Source organism: Cucurbita maxima, unplaced genomic scaffold, assembly GCF_002738345.1.
Source record: "Cucurbita maxima cultivar Rimu unplaced genomic scaffold, Cmax_1.0 Cma_Scf00001, whole genome shotgun sequence".
NCBI lineage: Eukaryota > Viridiplantae > Streptophyta > Magnoliopsida > Cucurbitales > Cucurbitaceae > Cucurbita > Cucurbita maxima.
In genome coordinates this window covers 1,918,296-1,941,779 of record NW_019272017.1, presented here as the reverse complement: position 1 = coordinate 1,941,779, position 23,484 = coordinate 1,918,296, and the positions used below count along the sequence as shown (strand labels likewise).

General features: G+C 36.0%; 3 protein-coding genes and 1 non-coding gene across 6 annotated transcripts in view; all 4 read left to right on the top strand.

Annotated features, from left to right (window-relative positions):
• Nucleotides 1-3,721, top strand: part of LOC111486026 (D-xylose-proton symporter-like 2) — a 7,312-nt gene extending 3,591 nt beyond the window's left edge. The window contains exons 8-14 of the mRNA XM_023133025.1: nucleotides 470-838; nucleotides 925-972; nucleotides 1,255-1,317; nucleotides 1,551-1,631; nucleotides 1,928-2,026; nucleotides 2,182-2,319; nucleotides 3,419-3,721. Of these exons, the coding sequence (XP_022988793.1) occupies nucleotides 470-838; nucleotides 925-972; nucleotides 1,255-1,317; nucleotides 1,551-1,631; nucleotides 1,928-2,026; nucleotides 2,182-2,319; nucleotides 3,419-3,550 (930 nt within the window). The 3' untranslated portion in view covers nucleotides 3,551-3,721. The remainder of the gene's footprint in view (nucleotides 1-469; nucleotides 839-924; nucleotides 973-1,254; nucleotides 1,318-1,550; nucleotides 1,632-1,927; nucleotides 2,027-2,181; nucleotides 2,320-3,418) is intronic.
• A 1,424-nt stretch (nucleotides 3,722-5,145) lies between these two features.
• Nucleotides 5,146-10,231, top strand: LOC111466193 (transcription factor-like protein DPB). Of its 2 annotated transcripts, none has more exons than XM_023110893.1 (9): nucleotides 5,146-5,558; nucleotides 5,753-5,832; nucleotides 5,985-6,028; nucleotides 6,318-6,380; nucleotides 6,468-6,608; nucleotides 6,680-6,748; nucleotides 7,092-7,190; nucleotides 9,421-9,491; nucleotides 9,571-10,231. In XM_023110893.1, the coding sequence occupies exons 1-9, from the start codon at nucleotides 5,323-5,325 to the stop codon at nucleotides 9,809-9,811; spliced, it is 1,044 nt and encodes a 347-aa protein (XP_022966661.1). In that variant the 5' UTR covers nucleotides 5,146-5,322; the 3' UTR covers nucleotides 9,812-10,231. The 2 variants fall into 2 exon arrangements, with proteins under 2 accessions (XP_022966661.1, XP_022966582.1); XM_023110814.1 differs by having other exon boundaries at nucleotides 6,462-6,608.
• A 712-nt stretch (nucleotides 10,232-10,943) lies between these two features.
• On the top strand, nucleotides 10,944-22,746 carry LOC111466054 (protein EXPORTIN 1A). 2 transcript variants are annotated; one of them, XM_023110735.1, is made up of 33 exons: nucleotides 10,944-11,286; nucleotides 11,986-12,102; nucleotides 12,624-12,716; nucleotides 12,828-12,899; nucleotides 13,723-13,830; nucleotides 13,918-14,000; nucleotides 14,312-14,450; nucleotides 14,536-14,604; nucleotides 14,707-14,784; nucleotides 14,968-15,030; nucleotides 15,121-15,165; nucleotides 15,780-15,887; nucleotides 16,018-16,116; nucleotides 16,621-16,824; nucleotides 17,072-17,131; nucleotides 17,476-17,586; nucleotides 17,701-17,798; nucleotides 18,063-18,171; nucleotides 18,406-18,471; nucleotides 18,612-18,710; nucleotides 18,795-18,875; nucleotides 18,977-19,066; nucleotides 19,187-19,272; nucleotides 19,396-19,476; nucleotides 19,580-19,762; nucleotides 19,975-20,041; nucleotides 20,460-20,570; nucleotides 20,701-20,808; nucleotides 20,895-21,032; nucleotides 21,215-21,352; nucleotides 21,451-21,555; nucleotides 21,946-22,116; nucleotides 22,220-22,746. In XM_023110735.1, the coding sequence occupies exons 1-32, from the start codon at nucleotides 11,188-11,190 to the stop codon at nucleotides 22,066-22,068; spliced, it is 3,231 nt and encodes a 1,076-aa protein (XP_022966503.1). In that variant the 5' UTR covers nucleotides 10,944-11,187; the 3' UTR covers nucleotides 22,069-22,116; nucleotides 22,220-22,746. The 2 variants fall into 2 exon arrangements, with proteins under 2 accessions (XP_022966503.1, XP_022966430.1); XM_023110662.1 differs by having other exon boundaries at nucleotides 21,946-22,746.
• A 616-nt stretch (nucleotides 22,747-23,362) lies between these two features.
• On the top strand, nucleotides 23,363-23,436 carry TRNAT-AGU. Its single transcript has one exon. It is a non-coding gene; the product is annotated as a tRNA-Thr (tRNA).
• Nucleotides 23,437-23,484: the final 48 nt, after the last annotated feature.

Here is a 23,484-nt window from a genome sequence, read left to right as displayed (position 1 = left end):
TTTTTTTTTTTTTTTTTTTTTTTTTTTTTTTTTTTTTTTTTTTTTTTTTTTTTTTTTAATCTTGCGAATCCATCAAATGAATCAAATGAAGGTGTAAGCTATCTTTCTTAGGAAGCAAGTCTATTTCAAAATATGAGAAACCGAAAGTGCATACAACGATTGTCGGTTGATTTGAGAGGACTACACTCTTCCTTACCAAAGTTTACCACAAAATTATCACACGCCCATACAGAGACCCCTTTTGCCCAAATAAATAGAAAACACCAGGCCCGCTAACAAAACTAACAAACCAACTATCATTCTAACAGAAAAGAGCCCCTTAACTGACTGGCCCATCTCTATTCTACCCTTCCTAACGTAACTCCTGGCTATCGGGGGCCTCACAGAAGGTCAAAATATCTGTATTGGATTTCCCCCCTTCTCTATCTTGTCTACTGATACTTTAAAGCATGCATGGAATACTCTGCAGGTGGGTTACAGCATTGGTAGTCTTTTAGTTGAAGTGGTTGCTGGTTGGCGCTACATATATGCAGCCAACACCCCAATTGCGTTGGTCATGGGAGTGGGAATGTGGTGGCTACCGTCATCTCCCAGGTGGCTACTTTTATGTGCTATACAGGGAAAAGGAAATATGCAGGAATTGAAAGAGAGTGCTATAAGCTGCTTGTACCGGCTACGGGGTGCAGTTATTGGCGATAAAGCTTCTGAAGAAGTGGATGAAATTTTGGATGAGCTCTCTTTTCTTGGTGAATCAGAGACGGCAACGATAGGGGAAATATTTCAGGGGAAGTGCTTGAAGGCCCTAATAATTGGTGCAGGATTAGTATTATTTCAACAGGTATTGAATATATTTGACCTACGTTTTCAAGCATATCATTTGTCTATCGTTTGCTTATATTTTGGATTGGCATCAACTATTGGCAGATAACTGGTCAACCAAGTGTGCTATATTATGCTCCCTCAATCTTTCAGGTACCTCTATTTAACGAGCAAGTTCTGACGCTGTACTTAGTAAAGCTGTCTGCCTGTTTTTCTTACTTTTTTAAAAAATATATATATTTAATTATTTATATGTAAAAGAAATAAGTGTATGAAGTGAATCTTATAAGAGGGAAATAGATTTCCTCCATTAGAGAAGAAAGGTTTCAAAAAACTAGACCATCAATGGTACTAAGACGCAAATATTATCTGAAACTTACAGTTGTTTTTGTTTTACTCTTTTATGCTAACACAAAACGTCACATAATTCGATAGAGTGCAGGATTCTCAGCAGCTTCAGATGCAACGCGGGTGTCAATTTTACTTGGTTTATTGAAGGTATTTGTTTACACATCCCCATAGATCTGTCTTAAAAGAAAACTCGTGCAAGTTCTTTGAAATGAGAATTAGCTTGCAATTCTAATGCTATGCATGTGTTTGTCTAATTTAGATGTAGTGCTGAGTTGAACAAATGTTTCCGTTCCCTCTAAATTTCATCAACCTATTGCTGGAGTCCACATTTCCACCTAACCATTTCATGAAGTTTTGAACTAAATTTCCTTATGCTGCAGCTTTTTATGACTGGAGCAGCTGTTCTTGCCGTTGATAGACTTGGGAGGAGGCCTTTACTCCTTGGAGGTGTATCTGGGATTGTAAGTCCATTTTGTAAAATTCTTGTATTTCTTTTCTTTCGAACTCTTGAACACAAGATGTATGGGGCATCATCACCCTGTACGCGAACTACTTATACCATTTTAGTTCTGTTTTGTGTTCTTCTCGCCCTGTGTGTTTCCGATCTCAATACTACTCTCATGGCATATCAACTGCTTTAAAATAAAAAAAATATATTAGATTGCTCTTTTTTTTTTTTCTTTTTTTTTTCTTTTCAAAAAAGAGCATCTGACTTCAAAAGTGTATTAACCTGTCCTACACTTCATTCATGCAACAGGTGGTTTCTTTGTTTCTTCTGGGATCGTATTACCTTTTCTTGGGTAATGTGCCTGCTGTTGCTGTAGTCGCGCTCTTGTCATATGTTGGTAGTTACCAGGTATTTTTTATTTCCTTTTGTTTTCTCATGTATATGGCTTGACAATATGCTGTAGTTATGCTCCTGCTGTATGTTGGTTTCTACCAGGCATCTACCATTTTCCTTCCGTTTTCTTATGTTTGATGCGCTGTGGATAAGTGAAATTTGTTTTGCAGCTATCTTTTGGTCCCATTGGTTGGTTAATGATTTCAGAGGTTTTCCCTTTGCGACTGAGAGGTCGGGGGCTCAGTATAGCAGTGCTTGTGAATTTTGGAGCAAATGCTCTCGTTGCATTTGCCTTTTCTCCATTAAAGGTGCGTCAATATATTGAATCCTAAAAATTTACATTATCTTACGTTTATGAAATTGACATTGCATGATATTATTAATCTTTGCGTTGAGCAAACAAAATTTGATAAAGGTGTATATAATGCTCGATTACCATTTTACATTTGATGAATAATTTTTGTTTCTTATTTAGTAAACGTATAGAAGATTGTATTCTAAAAAAAAAACAAACAAAGAAGAACAGGCTAATGGCCGGGAGCTGAGGGTGCTCCCTCCCAAAAACAAAACTATCACAATCACAAAAAGGCTCTCCTATTTCCCAATAATTATGGAAAGACTATAATTACAATAGAAGTCTGTGTGATTTGAACTCCACCAAGAGGCCAAATGCTGATTTGATGAATACTTGTGAGTTGAAGTTTATCCAATAATTACTACTGTATATGTTCATCAATGACAAGTGTCATTGGAACAAGTGAAGAAAATTAAAGAATTGTGAGGTTCAATCCCATGATGAAGCTGGAAGGCCATTGAATTTTAACAAATTGATGGTAGGGTCATATGGTTGTGTGACTTGAAAAAAAAAGGCATTTGCTTGAAAGAATAATAATGTTTACAATCTCTTTGTTGCAGTTCAAACCATCAAAATTTCTTCCGCAACCTTTGCCTCCTCGTGATTGTTAACTATTGGAAGATTTTACGTAGGCTTTTTGGGCAGAGTTCTCTCTACCTGGCCTTTAGTTTTTTTTTTTTCCCTCTTATGAGATCCTACGTCGGTTAGAGAAGGAAACAAGTGCCAGCGAGGATACTGGCCTCGAAGGGGGTGGATTGTGAGATCACATTGGTTGAAGAGGGGAACGAAACATTTTTTATAAAGGTGTGGAAACCTCACCCTAGTAGACGTATTTTAAAACCATGAGGCTAATGGTGATACGTAACGGGTCAAAGTGAACAATATTTGCTGGCGGTGGGCTTGGACTATTACATCTCTTATCTTCTCTAATACATCGTCCATATATTTAAGTACAGATTTGCATCAACATTGTTTTATCTCGGACCTGTTTATTGATGACAATGAATAAGATCTTTGATAGTTGATGTAAAATAATTCGCTTTTGAATGCAGGAATTGCTTGGAGCTGGAATCCTATTTTTAATATTTGGCGTGATAGCTATTTTGTCTCTGGTCTTTATATTCTTCATTGTACCGGAGACAAAGGGACTGACCCTCGAGGAAATTGAAGCTAAGTGCCTTTAAACTCTCAAGTCTGCGAATTTAAAGCAATTCCATAGACTATCTCAAACTGAAAGTGTTAACCTTGTAAAACAAATTTCATTGATGCTTTTTGGACCTAATACCTTCTAAAATGTTTATATTTTCAACTTAATAATTAGACAGGACTGTGGCTCGATCAAAAATTTGATACCATTCTGCTGCTGTCCATTAAGATTTAACCCTTTTGTGCTCTGTTTATAAATAAATAAATATATGTATACACACACTCTTGATGCATTATTATGGTCACCCGCATTTTTTGGTAAACTTATTGAGGATTATTAGGAGTGAGTTACATGTTGATTAATTTAGTGGAAGATCATGGGTTTATAAGTAAGGAGTACTATCTCCATTGGTATGAGGCCTTTTGGGGAAACCCAAAACAAAACCACGAGAACTTATGCTCAAAGTGGACAATATCATATCATTGTGGAGAGTCGTGATTCCTAACATGTTATCAGAGTTGTGTCCTAAATTTAACAATGACAATAAAATCCTCAAAGGTGTAGTCAAAAAGTGACTAAAGTGTCGAACAAAGGCTTATAGTGTAATTTGTCCGATGAGAGTATTGTTGAAGATTATTGGGAATGAGTCCCACATTAGTTAATTTAGTGGAATATCATGGGTATTGGTAAGAGTCGTAATTCTTAACAAAACTATGCTTTGAACTAAGTTATTATTTACTCTCTTAGTTAATTTTAAAAACAATATGTTTGAATTTAGTTTCTTTTTCGTCTTTCGAGTTTAAGTCATGTTCGAACTTTATAAATCAATGATGTCACTTTGAAACTTTAATAATCGAACAAAAATTAAATGAGAATCTTAAAAGACCAAGAATGCTAGTTCTGAAAGCTCGATGACAAAAATAAAACTAAATTCAGCTTTCATGGACAACAAATGCATGAAAAAAAAAAAAAAAAGTTCTTGTTCTTGAAAATTATCAACTTGATTTTAAGACACTCTTTATGCATTTTTTTTTATTTTTTTTTGAAAGGTTGGAAGTTTACAACGAGATTGATCTGCCATGGTAAATTCGCTTTTAGATATATTCGATAAAAATACAAATATTTATGTCATACAAACTATGGATCTTGATCTGCCATCTTGTTTACTTGCTCTTAACTCAAACTATGGATCTTTATCATTCCATTTTCAACCCTCACATGCATTATACCAATGAACGAATTCGATCCTAAACGTTAAACTATTCTCACCCTAAACGTTACCGAACAAAAAAAGCGGACAATATCAATAATATAAGTAATAAATAGAACATCGAAAGATTAATTTTGTATTTTATTCATTTACTACCATGGATGGATTTTAAGGAAATAACAAACAATTTAATTACGTAGATGAAAAGCTCATTTACCTTTATAAAATAAAAAAGTATTATTAAAAAAGAGCGGATCGAGTTAACAAAATCAATTACGACCCAACGTAGTAAATTGGAGATCAAACATATATTCTAAAATTTTATTTATTTATTACAAAAACCATTTTTTTTTGGGTGTGTGTGTGTGTGTTTTTTTTGTTGGCTTAAAAGGTGGAAGTTGCACAAAAAAAGACACAAACTTGTAGTTGTTTTAGCATTGGAAGAGTTCAAAGAGAGTTGATCCTAAGAAAACCCTCTCTCTCCCTCTTTCCCTCCTTCCTCCAAACCCTCTTCTGGTCCCCTCCTCCTCCTCCTCCTCCTCACACCTACTTTTGCCCCAATTCACTCCTTCTTCATCCAGCTTGGACTTCCAGGGCTCATGGGCACACGAACCCAGCAACCCTGCCATGACGACGACGACGACGACCTCCCAGGCGGCCCTGGCCCTGCTGCCACCACAATTTCAGGTCAGTCCGTTTCCATGAGTGGCAGTGTCGGTTCTCCTTCTAACCGAAGCGAGCAAACCATGGCGACGCCTGCTAGCGACAACACTTTTCTTCGATTGAACAACCTCGACATCCATGGCGATGAGGCGGGCTCGCAACCACCTACTGCGTGAGTTTATTTTCTTATTTTCTGTTGTGATTTAGCTCAAATGTTGCCTTGGTTGGGTGTTTGAACAACGTTGAGTGATGTTTGATTGAGTCCTGATGATTAAGAGACTGTGAATTTGTGGTTTTAGCTTTGGTTGTTCGAATTGAACTGTGGGTTTGATTTGATCTGTTGAATTGGATGTTGTTTTGAGATAGTAACGTGAAGAAAAAGAGGGGCCAGCGTGCTGTTGGAGGGGACAAGAGTGGAAGAGGGCTTCGCCAATTTAGCATGAAAGGTGTTTGACTTCACCCATTTTCGTTATTTCTTCCTTCATTGCGTCCGATTCGACTCCACCAGTGGCAGGGCGTGCATTGAACCAGTGGATCGTGATGCATAATAGATTTGCTCTTATTCTTTGATTGTTTTACTTGTTTCCATTGCTTGCAGTTTGTGAGAAAGTGGAGAGTAAGGGAAGAACGACCTACAACGAGGTAGGTTATTTCTTAGCATCGTTGATTTGTAAGAGAACGTAATGGGAACTTCCTTAATTATGATGTGAGATCCAACAAATGGTTGGAGAGGGAAACGAAGCATTCTTTATAAGGATGTGGAAGCCTTTCCCTAGTGGATGCGTTTTAAAACCTTGAGGGGAATCCCGAAAGGGAAAGTCCAAAGAGAACAATATCTGCTAGCGGTCCAGCTTGGGCTGTTACATATATACCCTATGATGCACTGGTGCATCAAAATGTTTGGTTTCACTTTTCAGTCTTGTGATCTCAGGTAGCAGACGAACTCGTTGCAGAGTTTTCTGATCCTGGCAACAGTCTTGCGACACCGGATCAGGTTTCAAATGCTTCATATTTTTGCTAGTTTTGTTATGCGAGAGGATAGGTGTCATTATGTCTTTTACTCTGTTAATGACAGCAACAGTACGATGAAAAAAACATCAGGCGAAGGGTGTATGACGCACTGAATGTTCTCATGGCAATGGATATCATATCAAAAGATAAAAAAGAGATACAATGGAAGGGTCTTCCACGTACAAGTCTGAACGATATCGAAGAACTAAAGGTTTCACTGCAGTCTGCATTTCTTCTATCATGCATCAAGCATTTAATTTACCTTGTTATTGAACGATGCAGGCAGAGCGTCTTGGACTTAGAAATAGGATTGAAAAGAAAGCGGCGTACTTGCAAGAGCTGGAGGAGCAGGTACGAATAGCTATCATTATATTTTTGCTGTTTGTTTCTCATGATTAGCGTGGTGTTATCATCTTACAGTCTTCGGATTATGTGTATGATACGGGCGAGTTCTAAGACAATTCCATCCTTTTTACTTGGCTGATTCGAAACCTTTTCTCTTATCCCTGTGTCAACTGGGTAGCCATCTAGACTACTTCTTCAATACTTTTGCAGTTGATCTAATTGAGTTATCTTAAATCCAAAAATAAAGTTATTGATATGGCAGTGCCATTATTTTATGTACCTTTTTTGTACTTGGCTTATTTACTGCATTTAAGTGATAAGAATGCAGCTAATGGTGTCTGGCTATCAGTATGTAGGCCTTCAGAACCTAATTCAGCGAAACGAACAGTTATTCAGTTCTGAGAATGCACCCAGTGGTGGCGTGTCTTTACCTTTCATCCTGGTGCAGGTATACGTTCTTCCCATTTTATTCGATGTAGTATGACCTTCTCTATTCTTCGGAACCTTATGATAAGCGTGATGTCTTTTTGATTAAACAAGATTTTGTCTAAGATTGTGAGATCCCACATCGGTTGGGGAGGAGAACGAAACATTCTTTATAAGGGTGTGGAAACCTCTCTCTAACACATACGTTTTAAAAACCTTGAGCGGAAGCTCGAAAGGGAAAAGCTAAAGAGTGTTATATCTGCTAGCGGTGGACTTGGGCTGTTACAAATGGTATCAGAGCCAGACACTAGGTGATGTGCTAGATTGAGGAGGCTGAGCCCGAAAGGGGGGTGGACACTAGGCGGTGTGCTAGCAAGGACACTGGACCCTAAAGGGGGGGGTCGATTGGGGGGTTCCACATAGAGTGGAGAAGGGATCGAATCGCTAGACCCTGAAAGGAGGTGGATTGTTAGATCCCATATCGGTTGTAGAGGAAAATGAAATATTCTTTATAAGAGTGTGGAAATCTCTCCCTAACACACATATTTTAAAAACCTTGAGGGGAAACCCGAAAGGGAAAGTCCAAAAGAGGACAATATCTGCTAGCGGTGACTTGTCATAGTTGCTATCTATTGTTAAATCATTAAGACGGTAGATGCATTTGAAGCTTGTGCACTCTTGTACGGCGAGTCTGTTACATGCTCATATTTATTTCTTCTTTTTCCTAAATGCAAGGAACTCCGGACATGTCTCGTATCTGTATAGAATTTCCGTTCTTCTCCTTGGTTTTCAAATTGATGGGCTTTCCTCTACCCAACATCCTCCTCACCTCATCCCCTTCACCCTACTTGTGGGAAAAATAAAGACAAAACAACCACCTTAGTGTTATTGTACGAAGTGTTCATAGTTCTTTATTTGTTCTAATCTTTACAAAATGTTGTTGGCCGTTGAATGTTTTAACACTTTTCCCTTCTTAGATTTTAAGATAATGAAGGTGGATGACCATTTACCTGAACTTATATTGAACTTTCGGTCAATTTAGCAGTTAAAGGCAAGCCATAAACTCATTGTGAGATCCCATGTTGGTTGGGGAGGAGAACGAATCATTCTTAATAAGGGTGTGGAAACCTCTCCCTAGCAGACGCATTTTAAAACCTTGAGGTGAAGCCCATAAAGGACAATATCTGTTAGTAGTGGCCTTGGGCTATTACACTCGTTCCTTTGTAGTCAAGTGTTGAAGTCGTGTGGTCACTTGTATTATATATCCTAGCCCTACTTGTGCGATTAGGCGTAGCTTTGGGCTATATTCATAGATGCAGATTTTGGGAAGATCATTCTGAGGGTCCTAGCTTTCTTTGAAGCTTATCAAAACTTAGCGACCTCACTAACGGGCAGGTTTGATTCGAATTGCTGGAATCGCGAGTCTTCATCCAGCAATTTGGGAGTATGGAAGTTAGATGCATTGGGAATATTCATTTGGAAATCTCTTTCTCTATGGGTACTAAAATGTTCTGGTTGTCGGGTTCATAAGGTAGACGGGATCTGCACAATTTGGAAGCATTTATATCCCAAGAAGATAACAATGTTTGCTTGGTCTCTTCTGTTAGGGAAATATAAACCCCAAAGATACTATTTAGTAAAAAAAATAAAACGTCCTGACTCTTTCCTTTCTTCAAGTTGGACGGATGTGTAAAAGTGAAGACGATCCAATGGACCGTCTCTTCTTCTGGTGTTAGCATCGGTTCATTGAGGAACATGCTTCATAATCCTTTTTTCTTCTAAAGAAACCGAACTTTCATCGAACAACCGAAAGAACACGAGCATACAAAAAACAAGCCCGCCAAAAACGAACTACAACAAGAGGCTCCAATTCAAGAGAACAAGACCAAGGCCATAATTACAGAAACACCAAGTGACCAACGCTTGGAAGCGGAAAACATAACACGCTCCCAAATCTATCGTTCCTCCCAAGCAAGATACGATACCCGACAAAAGGTCGTAAGCCAGAAGCTTATGCTGATAGGGATGTACCCAGCAGCATTTTAACAAAAATTCTTTGATATCGTTTCTCGTCTAGAAAAGTATCGACAAAATTTCGAGTATTGCGGAGTATTTTAAGCACCAATAATGAACATCTGAGTTCTTTTGAAATGAACAATGAGAACAGATATAAATTTTATAATGCTAATAATATTTTTATCTTTTCCATGTATCGTTCTTAGTTTATGTTCTTGAAAATTTTGAATTTGTAGACAAGGCCCCATGCAACTGTTGAGATAGAAATTTCAGAAGATATGCAGCTGGTGCACTTTGACTTCAACAGGTATTAGGAATGAAATATCTGAATCTTGAAATTCCGAAACTAGTTCGATTTTCATTGTATCATGCTGCTGTTCTTGCAGTACTCCGTTTGAGCTCCACGACGACAATTACGTTTTGAAGGCGATGAAATTTTGCGACAGACCGCAATGCGACAACACGGCGCAAAATTTCGCTCCTGATGCAGGGGAGGGTTCTAGCATGTCAGGCATGTATCAACCACCCCAGATCCCTCTTCCTTCGATGTCTAACACGCCCGTTAGAACTCCAACCTCGCCACCACTTCCTGGAATTATAAAAGCTCGTGTTAAACACGAACATTGACTGGTTAGATCGAGCTTGCGTGCCTTTTATGTGCATTATAACCTTCGCATGATTGTATATTCTGCTTGTTCGGACTGCTGGCGTGGCCTTCGTGATTATTATCGTGGCACGTAGGATGATAGTACACCACATCAAAGCTCATGGTTATGCAATCAAATTCATTTAACTCGAAACTGATTTAAGTTGTGTCGGGTGGCTTAGGTTAATTCTTTGCTTCTGATGATGTTGTTTAACTTTTTTACTGTATTTGATTAGTCATTTAATGTTGTTCATCTTCTTATTAGAAGTATAGATTTGAGATGTATTAGGATTATGGAGGGTTGGATTAAACTACACTGTTTTACTGAATGAGTTAAACAATGCTGAGAATCTTTTTACTTTGTATAGAATTGTTCATCTTCTGGAGGTGAATTTGTGGCTCATTTTTACTTCCCTGACTTTTTTTACTGACGGTGAATACAGAATTTGTGTCGATTGAGGCTGTAAAAAACTTGTGATGACTCGAAAACTCGAACAACTTCCTAATGGAGTTGGTTTGTTCTTGTTAATTTTAAATTTTCAAATGCTTTAAAAATATATTTTTTTTTCGGGGGATCGGGGCGGGATTTCTAGTATTTTTTTTTTTGTTTATTATTAAAGTTTTAATTTAATTTCAAGAATTCAAAATAAAATCATTTAGATTTGAAATCAAAATGTCACTTCAAATATTGCTTTTTTTTTAATAAACATAAAAAAAAAAAAAAATTATTAAATCCATTTTAAACCTATCTCATTCATTCAACACACCAATTTTAATTCCCTAAATTATTTATAATATTCCAAACCATATAACTTTAAATAATTTCTCACATGCCCACACAAAATTATTTAATTCACATAAAAAGTAAAAAATACAAATATTAAAAGATTTTAATTAATTTAATTTAATTTTTATAAGACTAAATTTCTAAAATTACAATTAAAATTTAAAATGTCCACATTCCAAATATTTTTTTAACGTAAAAAAAAAAAAAAAAAAAAAAAAAAACCACAGTTCGAAGTTAGAACTGGGCGTGTCGATAAGCCTTTGACAGTCTGCTTCGTTTTTAAGCAGTCCTTCGTTTTCCCTCTCTCCCTTTCTCTCTCTAGAGATTACTTTCCGTTTCATATTTCTCTCTACGTATAATCTTCTTCTCTCTCTTCCCCCCCTTTCTCTCTCCTCCCTCTATTTTCCCTCCTTTTCTCCATAGCTTTTCTTTTTGTTTGTTGCCTCTCTCACTCTCATTGTCTTTAGGGTTTGGGAACTCCGTACAGTACCCTGTATTTGTTTTTCTTGCTCGGAGCCTTTTGGTCGGAGCTGGTGCCCGTTTTGGAGGTTTTGAATTTGATCTTAAACGATGGCAGCAGAGAAGCTCAGGGATTTGAGTCAGCCGATTGACGTCCCGTTGCTCGATGCAACTGTTGCGGCCTTCTATGGTACTGGATCTAAGGAAGAGGTGAGTTCCGTCGCCTGTTTATATATTTTGTCGTGCTTTGTTCTCTTGGAGAAGGTAGGACATTTTTGTTTGATGGTTAGTTCGAGTGATGAGCTGAGGGGAGTTTGGTTTTTGTTTTTTATTTTAATTTTTTTATTTTTTGTGTTGTTTGAATGTGATGGTTGAGGGCATTGTTTTTGAATCTTCTCTTAGAATATTGGTGAAGAAGTTTCGGAAATTTAGGGTTTAATGTTTGTGGTTATGGGGTAGTAATTTAGGGTTTAGTTGTTGTGTACTAGATGACTCAGAATGACGTATACTCCGCCTCACCTCTTCCCACCTATGCTCAAGCTGCAAAAATGCTCCTTTCTTATTTATGCCTGGCTGTTGAAATTTCTAGTTTGATTTAGTATACCCTGTCATTGTCCTGGTTCCTATCTCAATTGTTGCATTGTACTTCGGAATTGGAAAATGCATACGTTCTGGTTAGTTGACGCCCATCTAGGCTTAGTTATGAACCATGCAATACGCACTCTTAGAGGGAACCCACCCACTCACTCACCTGGAAAAGAATATCTATTCATGGTTCCAATTCCACGCAAAACTTATATCATTTGGAGATGTCCCTGGACTGTCGTATGTCATTTAACGTGATCGTTTATTTTTGGTTTTAAAATATTGACCACCTAATTTTTTCCTATGCACGTTATGTCTATTCAGAGGAGTGCTGCAGATCAAATTTTAAGGGACCTACAAAATAATGCGGAAATGTGGCTGCAGGTTGTGCACATTTTACAAAATACAAAGAGCTTAAACACTAAGTTCTTTGCCTTACAGGTATGTTACAATGCTACGTAAAAATATTTTATTTGATGTAGTAAAATTGATCACTATGATGTTCATAAAGTCGCTGTTTTTATACCAGACATTGATTTTGGAGTAACAAAGGCATCAATGTTCTTTTGTACAGAGACTGTCTCTTTTTCTTAGCTTATAGCAATTGGAGTTGTTATCTGTGGTATCTTAGCTTCAGGAGGATGGCTTCTTCTCTCTTCTTGTTGCATCTCTTTTTCTTGAAAGTTTGGAGACGACCTTTGTGGCACTTTAATGTCTCAAATTAATTGCATGAGTTCGAGTTTATTAACTTAGTTTGTTGCTATAATCATTAATTAATCTCTCTGATGTCTCAAGTCCTCTCATATCCTTATTTTGTCACCTGTTCATGGTCTCTTAACTTCCCCACCTCCGAACAACGATGGGATTCTTAATCCAACTAGTCTCCACGGACAATTAAGATTTTTACATTCTTTTACAAGTCGCTCAAATATCATAAGATATGCTGATTGTCATATCTACAGGTTCTAGAAGGTGTAATAAAATATAGATGGAATGCGCTACCGGTTGAACAAAGAGATGGAATGAAGAATTATGTATCTGATGTGATTGTGCAGGTTAGAACTATGTAATCCTCTCTTTTTTGGTTGGTTGTTATTGAATATTATATATTTCTTCTCTATTCATACTGAAAAATAAGGTTATGTTCTACGATTGATCCTGTATAGCTTTCGAGTAATGAGGCTTCCTTTCGAATGGAAAGACTGTATGTCAACAAGCTTAACATCATCTTGGTTCAGGTATTTCTTAGTTTCTTCTCCTGGACTCTTCTTGTTTCCATATCATGTTTTCTGTAGAGAAATAATTTAGGGTGCTTCATTTTAAAAAGTTTTTCTGCGTAGTGGTAATGGCAGTCGAACTGTTGGCTTGATTAAAAAAAGACACCTCCATTCTCTTTACGGCTCCCTAGATGTATTATTTACCACTGTTACGCACAAGACAGCGGAGGCCTTTTCTTCAATTTTTATTTTATACCTTTATGGTGCTTTCTTCATTTTTATTTAATTTGTTTTGTGGATGTGCTAAACTCTTCACTACTTTTGGTATCTCTTGCTGGTTCCACAAGCGCAATCATGATTGTGTGGAGAAACATCTTTATGGGCATCTCACCTAAGGAAGGCCTTAAATTTTCTGGTCCTTTGACTTGTACAGTCATGGCTATTGGCTACCTTATGAAATCCTGTTGGAAAGAAACTTGAGAACTTTTGAGTATAAAAGTAAAAGTCGGACCATCATTGGGAGTTTATCAAATTGTTGAAGTCCTGTTGATGCATGCAATATATATATATATATATATATATATATATATATATATATATATATATATATATATATATATAATGGAAGTGAGCCTCGTTGGATTCGAGTTTTTCATTCCTCCTCTATCCTTGTCGATGGAAAGTTTGTTTCATGTTACAAAAAAAGAAAAAAAAGAAACAGTTTTTGGTGCCCTTATTGAGATGATATTTGGATCCAATATTGCTAACTTATACCAGAAGTTTCTCCATGCATGAGTTGCCAGCCGGATGGATGAGAATGTCTAATATTTTTATTTGACATCAGATATTAAAGCATGAATGGCCAGCCAGATGGAGAAGCTTTGTTCCAGACCTTGTTTCAGCAGCTAAAACTAGTGAAACAATTTGTGAGAACTGCATGGCGATTTTAAAAGTAGTTTTCTGAACTTCTATTTATTTGACCATATGCTGTTTCATTTTACAGGGATGACAGTCTTTTTTGCTTTTATAATTTTTTCAGCTCTTGAGTGAAGAGGTCTTTGATTTCTCAAGGGGAGAGATGACGCAACAAAAAATCAAGGAGCTTAAACAATCTTTGAACAGGTAAGTTGCTTGTATTTTTCCAATACGTTTGGTCTCTTGTCAAGTGATGCTTTGCAGTCCACTTTGGTTTCTGTGACATTTGTTCTGAATCCTTATGTGCGGTATATTTTATTATTATTGTTTTGTGAAGAATTCTTGTTAAGTTGTCCGTTGTTGAATTTTGAAGTTTATTCCAATCACAGACGTCAAGTTTTGGTTGAAGTTATTTATTACTATTTGTTTCATTTTAAAAGACACTTGAACTCTGATTTTATGTTGTTAACACACTTCTTAATTTAACCTCATTTCTGTATACCTTTCATTGTTCACAGCGAGTTTCAACTCATCCATGAGTTATGCTTATTTGTGCTATCAGCATCTCAAAGGACTGAACTTATCCGTGCAACCTTATCAACATTACATGCTTTCCTTTCATGGATTCCTTTGGGATATATATTTGAATCCCCATTGGTAAGTATTATCTCTCTTCATGTGATGAGTTCTGGATGGAGGTCCACTTTGAACAATGATCCACCTTTCATTTTTTTTCTCGCAGCTTGAAACATTGCTGAAATTCTTCCCGGTCCCATCATATCGTAATCTAACTCTCCAATGTCTAACGGAGGTATATTGTTCAATCTATTTTAAGAAATGTGTTATCTTAAACTCTTGAGAATTCTCATCCTTTGTTCTTTTTTTTTGCATGGGTTCCCTTGGGCAACTTTAGGTGGCAGCTCTGAATTTTGGGGACTATTACAATGTGCAGTACGTTAAGATGTATAATATATTCATGGTGCAATTACAGGTGTGTTAAGATTTGTCTCTTATATCTTCGATGGTATGAGCATTTATTGTAATGTCTCTCGGGTCTTATTCTCTATGAAAGCTTTGTTCTTCAATAGAAAAAGTATTTTAGCAATTCTGATCCTCTTGTATCCAACCTTAACTTTTTATTTTTTGAACGTAACTGATGCTTCTTTAAAACCAGAATATTCTTCCACCTAGTACAAACATCCCAGAGGCCTATGCTCATGGATCAAGTGAGGAGCAGGTACCATTAGGTTATTATTTTTGTTTTTGTAATTTATACCTGTTTTTCCTCCTGAGCTAACTAAATTTGACTTCTATGTTATTTTACCAGGCTTTTATTCAGAACTTGGCTCTATTTTTCACTTCATTTTACAAGGTAGGTTTCTTTTTGCTTGATGACATGATTTGAGAATGGGAACCCTCCTGTCACAATGGAGGTGTTTTTGTAACCGTCTTTGGTAGAACTTCCATTTGTATCTATTTCATACATCCATGAAATGGTTCCTGCTTCCTACACAAAAAGGTAAAAAAAAAAAAGAAAAAGATAGTGGACGCATGAACTTGGTAGTAGTGGTTGACAATGGATGTTCTTGCCAATTCATTTATTGTCTTTTTATATTATGAAATTGTTAAGGTAGATGATAGAACAAAGAGGATGAACTGTACAAAAACAAGGCCATACCAATAAAAAAGGGCTACTGAAAGAGTGAATCAAATCACTAACAATTTACCATAGGAAACCCTAATATGAAGTGTGTTACAAAGCATAGATTTGTCCTGCCCTGAAAATACAGTCCCATCTTGTATTATGTGGGTGGCATGGGATCTGTAAATCAGAGATTGAATAATTAATGTTGCAACCATGGTTGATGATCTTACATTATTAGAAGAGGAGCAAACTCCTATTGTCATTTTTGCTTATTTTATGAAAATATGGGAACTTTTTTTTTTTTCACCAATTTATGATCATATTTCTATTTATTTGTGCAGTCACATATTCGAGTTCTGGAATCCACTCAGGAGAGTATATCTGCATTGCTAATGGGTCTTGAATATCTTATTAACATTTCATATGTTGATGACACCGAGGTTTTTAAGGTGAGTTGCTTGTTTTTCAATCTTAATTCCCCACATTCGTGAAAGCATTCATGTATGCATATGGTCATGCAAACAAAATATGCTATATCTTTACTTGTGGATACCCTGCTCTTGTTGCGTGAATATACAGGTATGCTTGGATTATTGGAACTCCTTGGTTCTGGAACTGTTTGAGGCACACCATAATATGGATAATCCTGCTGTGTCCGCCAATATGATGGGATTGCAGGTATGGTGGTCATGCTGTGTTTGTCTAATGGTCGCCAGTTTCCACTGGTTAATTGAGTATTTGTGTCCTTAAACTTTGTGCGGTATAAATTTTTTTTGTTCAATTCGTTATCTACCTCTGTTATGATTTAAGGTGTATTTAGATGTGCAAAATGACTACGTTTGTAAATATCTCTTTTAGGCAATTGATTATAATATAAATGTCTGGGTGGAAAAATGTTGGAACATTTGAAATATCTGGAATGGTGAAATTTATTATTAGGTTTTCTTATTGCATTTTTCTTTTTTCTTTCTACTTTTTCCCAATAGGACTTTGATCTGTCTGCCCCCTTTTTTTTTAAAAAAAAAAAAAAAAATGAAATAATCGTGAAACATTTTTATGTAATTCGGGAATATTTTTCTGCCCTGTTATGATGTTGGGAATTTCAAGTTCAACCACCATTTCCTCGATGGTGTTTTTGCAGGAATATGTGGAAATGTTTCTTATATTAGAGTTATGTGACAGGTGCCTTTGCTCTCTGGTGCGGTTGATGGCCTTGGTTCTCAACTCATGCAGAGGAGGCAGCTTTATTCTGGTCCGATGTCGAAGTTGAGAATGCTTATGATTTGTCGCATGGCTAAACCAGAGGAGGTTCTCATTGTTGAGGATGAGAACGGTAACATTGTTAGAGAAACCATGAAGGATAATGATGTCCTTGTTCAATACAAGGTTGTCAGTCTAAACTACTGAGTCTGGTTCTCTGTTAAAGGTTCCCTTATGATTTTTGGTTGTAGATTTAAAAAAAAAAAAATCATCTGCTCTGCTTCTATGAAAATGCAACAGTAATTTTTTTTCATATAAAAGTTACATTTACGTTGGTGTTATTCATTTTTAAGGAGCTGGTAGTGCTATTTTAAGACAAGCAAAATAAGCATTTCTTTTCCATAGCTTTGGTTAATTATATTAATGGTTGCAGAGCATGCGAGAGACATTAATTTACTTGTCACACCTTGATCACGACGACACTGAAAAGCAGGTAACTATTTACTTTTTGGCTAAATGTAGTTTATTTTCTTATCAAAGCCTTGCCTATTGACATCAAAACCTTCCTAGTCCATGCGTGATTTTCCCCTTATTTATTTGAACATGTGATGCAAAAGGTTATTTTATTTTTATTTTTTTAAATTTTAGTGTGGCTCTTTGTTGTTTTCGCCCTTCCAATAAGCATGTGTGGATTTTAAGTTGAAATGTAATGGAAGCTTCTTCTTGCAAAGTATTACTGCTTCTTAAGTTATAACTTTTAAGCTCATGGCAAGTCTCTCCTTCTCTTTTATCTCCCTCTCTTTTTCTCTCTACTTAAAAAATATTATTCTGAGACAGATGCTAAAGAAATTAAGTAGACAACTCAGTGGTGAAGATTGGTCATGGAACAACTTAAACACACTATGCTGGGCTATTGGGTCTATCTCTGGTTCCATGATGGAGGATCAGGTATATTTTCTGCATTCATTCTGGAGAATTTGGTCTTTAGGTTTAATTACAAATTTTTTATTTCATATCTGAATTTCTGTATCTTAAATCTTTTCATTTTTTGGACCGTTTCAGGAGAACAGATTCTTGGTGATGGTCATACGTGATTTGTTGAATTTGTGTGAAATTACCAAGGGAAAGGATAATAAAGCTGTTATTGCGAGTAACATCATGTAAGGATTATCGCATCACTCACTGGAGCTACCCTTTTTTGGGCTGAACTTTGCTCACATATTTCAAATGAAAAAGCATGCAGTTTTTTAAATAAATATTTTATGTTTTACATTTGAATTTGGCGTTCTGATTTTGTGGGAATGGTTGATGAATTCATAATGCGAAAAGCTTAATCATTAATGGTTAACCTATACATTTTTTTAATTTCAAATGTATTGGCGATCTTTTTGACCTAGCATTCACATAAAGTGTTCCTTTGACAGGTATGTTGTTGGTCAGTATCCAAGATTCTTAAGAGCTCACTGGAAGTTCTTGAAAACTGTCGTGAACAAGTTGTTTGAGTTCATGCACGAAACACATCCAGGAGTGCAGGTTATTGTTGCTTTTCCTGTAGTATTTCAGGACATAGTTCTTGTCATCTTTTAGTGCTTGGCGATGGATTTTTTTACGTATTACAACCGGTAAAAGAAGTATTTGCAAAAAATGCACGTGGTGTTCTTTTGATGTTAGGTTTTCTTAGCTCATTCTTTTGCTGATCTGTTTGTCAGTATATATTGTTAATTGATTTTAAAGCGGATTCTCATTCTAATTTTTCATAAATTTCAGGATATGGCTTGTGACACATTCTTAAAAATTGTTCAAAAATGCAAGCGAAAGTTTGTCATTGTACAGGTATTAAACTTTCCCCTTGTGGCACCTCTGACCCACATGTTTATCCTGGGTAGGAAGGACACTTTTTTTTTTTTGTAAACATTATTTGGTGTAGGCCTTTTTGTTTGTTTGTTGTAATATGTTTTGCTTCTAATTTTCAGGTTGGAGAAAATGAGCCATTTGTTTCTGAACTTCTTACTAGTCTTCCGACAACAGTTGCAGATCTTGAGCCTCACCAAATTCATACTTTTTATGAATCTGTATGTCTATAAAACGTTTCTATTTAAAATCTGTATGAGTTAGACATATATCATGCAATTGCTCACTGCTTATGGTTATTCGAGGTTGGCAACATGATTCAAGCAGAACCTGATCCACAGAAGAGGGATGAGTACCTTCAGAGGTTGATGGAGCTTCCAAACCAGGTTCTTTTCAAAGTGAAATTGACTTATTTAAGGATCCACTTGTATTGACCATTATTAGTGATAGTTTGTTTGCATGGTTTATGTGGCTACTCGTTACACAGAAATGGGCTGAAATTATTGGTCAGGCACGCCAAAGTGTGGATTTTCTAAAAGATCAAGATGTAATAAGAACGGTGCTCAATATACTACAGGTATGACTAAACTTGTGAATTTTGTTTGAGCCATTACTTGGTGCTCTTAGATGGAATTCTTGCTATATTACTTGGTTCTCATCGAATAATAAATTGATTAAGTGAAATTCTGGCATGTAGACAAATACAAGCGTTGCCAGTTCTCTTGGAACTTATTTCTTACCTCAGATATCTTTGATCTTTCTGGATATGCTCAATGTCTACAGGTATTGATATTAATTCCCATCCTATGGTGTCCTCTTGAAATTGGCAAGATACTTAAAATAATACATTTAACATCTGTCTTCCTTATCATAAGTGGTTTCTGTGATTTTGGAATGTTCCTGCAGAATGTATAGTGAGCTTATATCAAGTAGCATTGCTGAAGGAGGGCCCTATGCGTCTAAAACGTCCTATGTTAAGCTTCTACGGTAAATTTTTATGATGGTGATTCTTGTTAAATTTTACCCTGGTACTTCCCTACCTGGAACCATGTCATGATAGCTTAACAAGGAGGAAAAATGGGTGAAACAGATCAGTGAAGAGGGAAACTCTAAAGCTTATCGAAACATTCTTGGACAAGGCTGAAGATCAACCACAAATTGGGAAGCAGTTTGTGCCCCCAATGATGGAACCCATTCTTCTTGATTACGCCAGGAATCTCCCAGATGCACGTGAATCAGAAGTCTTGTCTCTTTTCGCTACAATTATAAATAAGTATGTCAATATTCTGCTATTATATCAACTTATCGTTCATTATATTTTAATGTCAAGTCTATGGGAGGAATAAATACTTTTTGTTACATTATTTATTGATATTTATACTTGTTGAATTAGAATATGCTTTTTGATTTTAGTTTTGCTTTATTTAATTATATTTGCACCAATTTGTAATTTTCATAATTTTCTTTTACAATTTTTTCATATAGGTATAAGAATACAATGATTGAGGATGTGCCTCGTATATTTGAAGCAGTCTTCCAATGCACACTGGAGGTGGGGATTTGTATAACAGATTGTTGCATGTTTGAGAGGCTTACAGATAACTTTTGGTTCAGTGGTTCAGTGGTTCAGTTTAATTTGTTGTTTTTTTTTGGTTTTTAATCTTCTCTTTTCTTTTTGGTGGATTTTTTCCTTTATTCTTAAAATTGTGCTTTGCATTGTGCCTTTATACTTTTAATGTACTCCATTATTTATTTTTAGGAGGTGTTGCATGTTTGAGAGGCTTACAGATAACTTTTGGTTCAGTGGTTCAGTTTAATTTGTTGTTTTTTTTTGGGTTTTTAATCTTCTCTTTTCTTTGTGGTGGACCTTTTCCTTTATGCTTAAAATTGTGCTTTGCTTCGTGCCTTCATACTTTTAATGTACTCCATTATTTATTTTTAGGAGGTGTTCTGATTGTATGCGTTTGCAGATGATTACTAAAAATTTTGAAGATTATCCAGAGCATCGCCTAAAGTTTTTTTCACTGCTTCGAGCCATTGCTACGTATTGTTTTCCTGCTTTGATTCGGCTGTCAAGTCAGGTTTTACACCAACATTTTCCCTCTTATTGACTTTGTTTTATATCCTCAATTATTGAACTTGCTTACACTTCTTTTTCGTTGTATGCAATTCACTATTATTTTCATTTGGGACGTGGGGTCTTCTCATCAGCAATTAAAGCTTGTTATGGATTCAATTATATGGGCATTTCGGCACACAGAGAGGAATATTGCTGAAACTGGGCTCAATCTACTATTAGAGATGTTAAAAAATTTTCAGGTGTGATGTTTTGATGTACTCCATTTTTACATATCCTGATATATTCTGTTTGATATTCTAAAATTTATTTGTTTTTGTTGTCACAGGCTTCCGAGTTCTGCAATCAATTTTATCGAACATATTTTTTGACTATAGAGCAAGAAATATTTGCAGTCTTGACGGACACGTTTCACAAGCCTGGATTTAAGTTGCATGTCTTGGTCCTCCAACACTTGTTTTGCTTGGTAATGTTTTGTGTTAAAGCCCCTGCTTATAAAATGAAATCATTCTGTTAATGACCTTTGAACTAAAATGTAAACTGTCCATTTATTTGGTTACTTCACAGGTTAATGTTTTGTTGTTTCTTTTTAATTCATTAATTTTAGATGAAAAAATATATGGTGTTAATTTTTTTTTTATATTTCAGGCGGAGTCTGGTGTACTAACAGAACCTTTGTGGGATGCTGCAACTGTTTCTTATCCATACCCAAACAACGTGGCCTTTGTTCGGGAGTACACTATTAAGCTCCTGAGTTCTTCATTCCCCAACATGACTGCAGCAGAAGTATGAGCTTTCCCAATCCATTATTTGCTCTGTCTTCGTTTTTGTAGTTTTTTTTTTTTTCATTCTATTAAAATCAACCTCTTTAATGGAATTTTCAGGTCACTCAAATGGTGAATGGACTGTTTGATTCAAGAAATGATCTCTCTGTGTTTAAGAATCACATTCGAGACTTTCTGGTGCAATCCAAAGAATTTTCAGCACAGGTTTGCCTTCTATGTTGTATCCTGTTTTCATTAATAAATAAATAAAAAAAAAAAAAACTACCCTATTTTTGCCAGGTTTATTGTTGCTATTAATATATTCTTATCGTTTATGATGAGTATTCTATCTAAAGAAAGTGAGTGTTCGCAATCCAAGTGTCATACAGTCTCTTATCAACTTGGCTTATCTCATGAGGGAAGAACTGTATGCGTGTGTGTATCCATATCTATATCTATATCTATATATAGATCTGGGCATCTCTGATCTCCCTAATCCCTATCTATTAATCTTCTTTCTGAATAGAGAATTCTAACAAAAGTGGTACCGGAGCTAAGCTTATCTAACGTAAGATGTGAATATGATGCTTAACGAGGTTTCGATTCTATTTGCAGGATAATAAAGACCTCTATGCTGAAGAGGCAGCTGCTCAGAGGGAAAGAGATCGGCAACGGATGCTTTCTATTCCAGGGCTTATTGCTCCAAACGAGATTCAAGATGAGATGGTGGACTCATGAATATGTCTAGTTACTGTGCAGAAGCAAAAGCTCATGGACTTCGGCGAGGTTGAAGTGGGCATTTGATTTGCAGTCCCCCCCAAATCAAATCTGTGGATGTGAGGAGGCTATACGGATATTTTTTGCTAATTAGTTTTTCCAGTTTCTGCAGAATTTTTTCCCCCACAGATGGAAGTGATTTTCTTGAAAAAGACAGCTCTCATGGGACGGTGTTTGACTGCTGATGATGGGTAATTCCTATATATAGGTTGAATGTGGAGTAAGTATTTAGTGTTTAGTTTGCTGATCATAGGGTTAGAACACATGATAGGTGCGCGATTTAGCTGCTGCAGAATCCACGAGCCAGATCGATATTGTATTGCAATGTTGTTAGATCCAACCTATTTTCCATCTATCTAATGATATGAGTCATCATCCTATATAGGTGTAGTAATGTATACGGCTGGTTAGGTGTTGGCGCGGGTTGTGCAGAAATATTATTCCCTTATTATGCCCCTTTTGTTCCTTTGGTTGTTGAGGGTAACTTTTGCTTTACAATGTTCTTTAGGGGAAGTCTGTTATATTTTCGTCCATACAGATTCTCTCTATTGGGTTGTCATCTTTCTTGTACTCATCAACTATGGATGGATGTGGTGTGGACTCTCTCTTTTATAGGTATAATATTTCTTTCTTTTAACGCCCTGCTTGGATGTGGTGTTTTACATTCGTTACCTTTCTGCAATGGGAACCTCTTTTAGTGAAATTCTAATCTCTGGACTGTTTATTTCCTTTTCATGTTTTCGACCGGGCGTTGTAATGTAATCGCCCGTTTGGAAAGCAAAAATGTTAGACAATTTAGATTGATCATAGAAATTTGCCTTAAAATGGGGTCTCGCTTGAACTGAATTTATGTTATATTTATTAGTAATGAATTTCCTCCAAAACGCATTTCTTTTAGTAATATGTAACTCAGAATTGCCTATTTAGAACCCCGTTTTAGTATTTGAACAGCTGCTATGCTGGAAGTACTATAACTCAGTTTTATTAAATGCGTAAAGAAATTCAAGTAAATTGTAACTTTTAAGGTTAAATTATTTGAATAAGCCAAGCAATTTTAATTCAAACATTGATACAATTAAAAAATCGTTATTTAGTTTCACTTAATTTGGTTCTTGCTATTCAAACACATGAAATTAGTAAATAGATCCTTGCATAAGATGTTAATCTAGCATAAAATGTAATATTTAAATTTATTAGTTTTCTTTTTCACTAAAAGTATAAAATAATACTTAATAAAATACTTTGTTAACAGCGAGCTCTTGTAGCTCAGTTGGTTAGAGCACCCGTTTAGTAAGCGGGAGGTCTTGAGTTCGACTCTCAACAAGAGCAAAGATTTTTATTTATTATGCAAAAATTGGTTGCCAACTATGGACATGC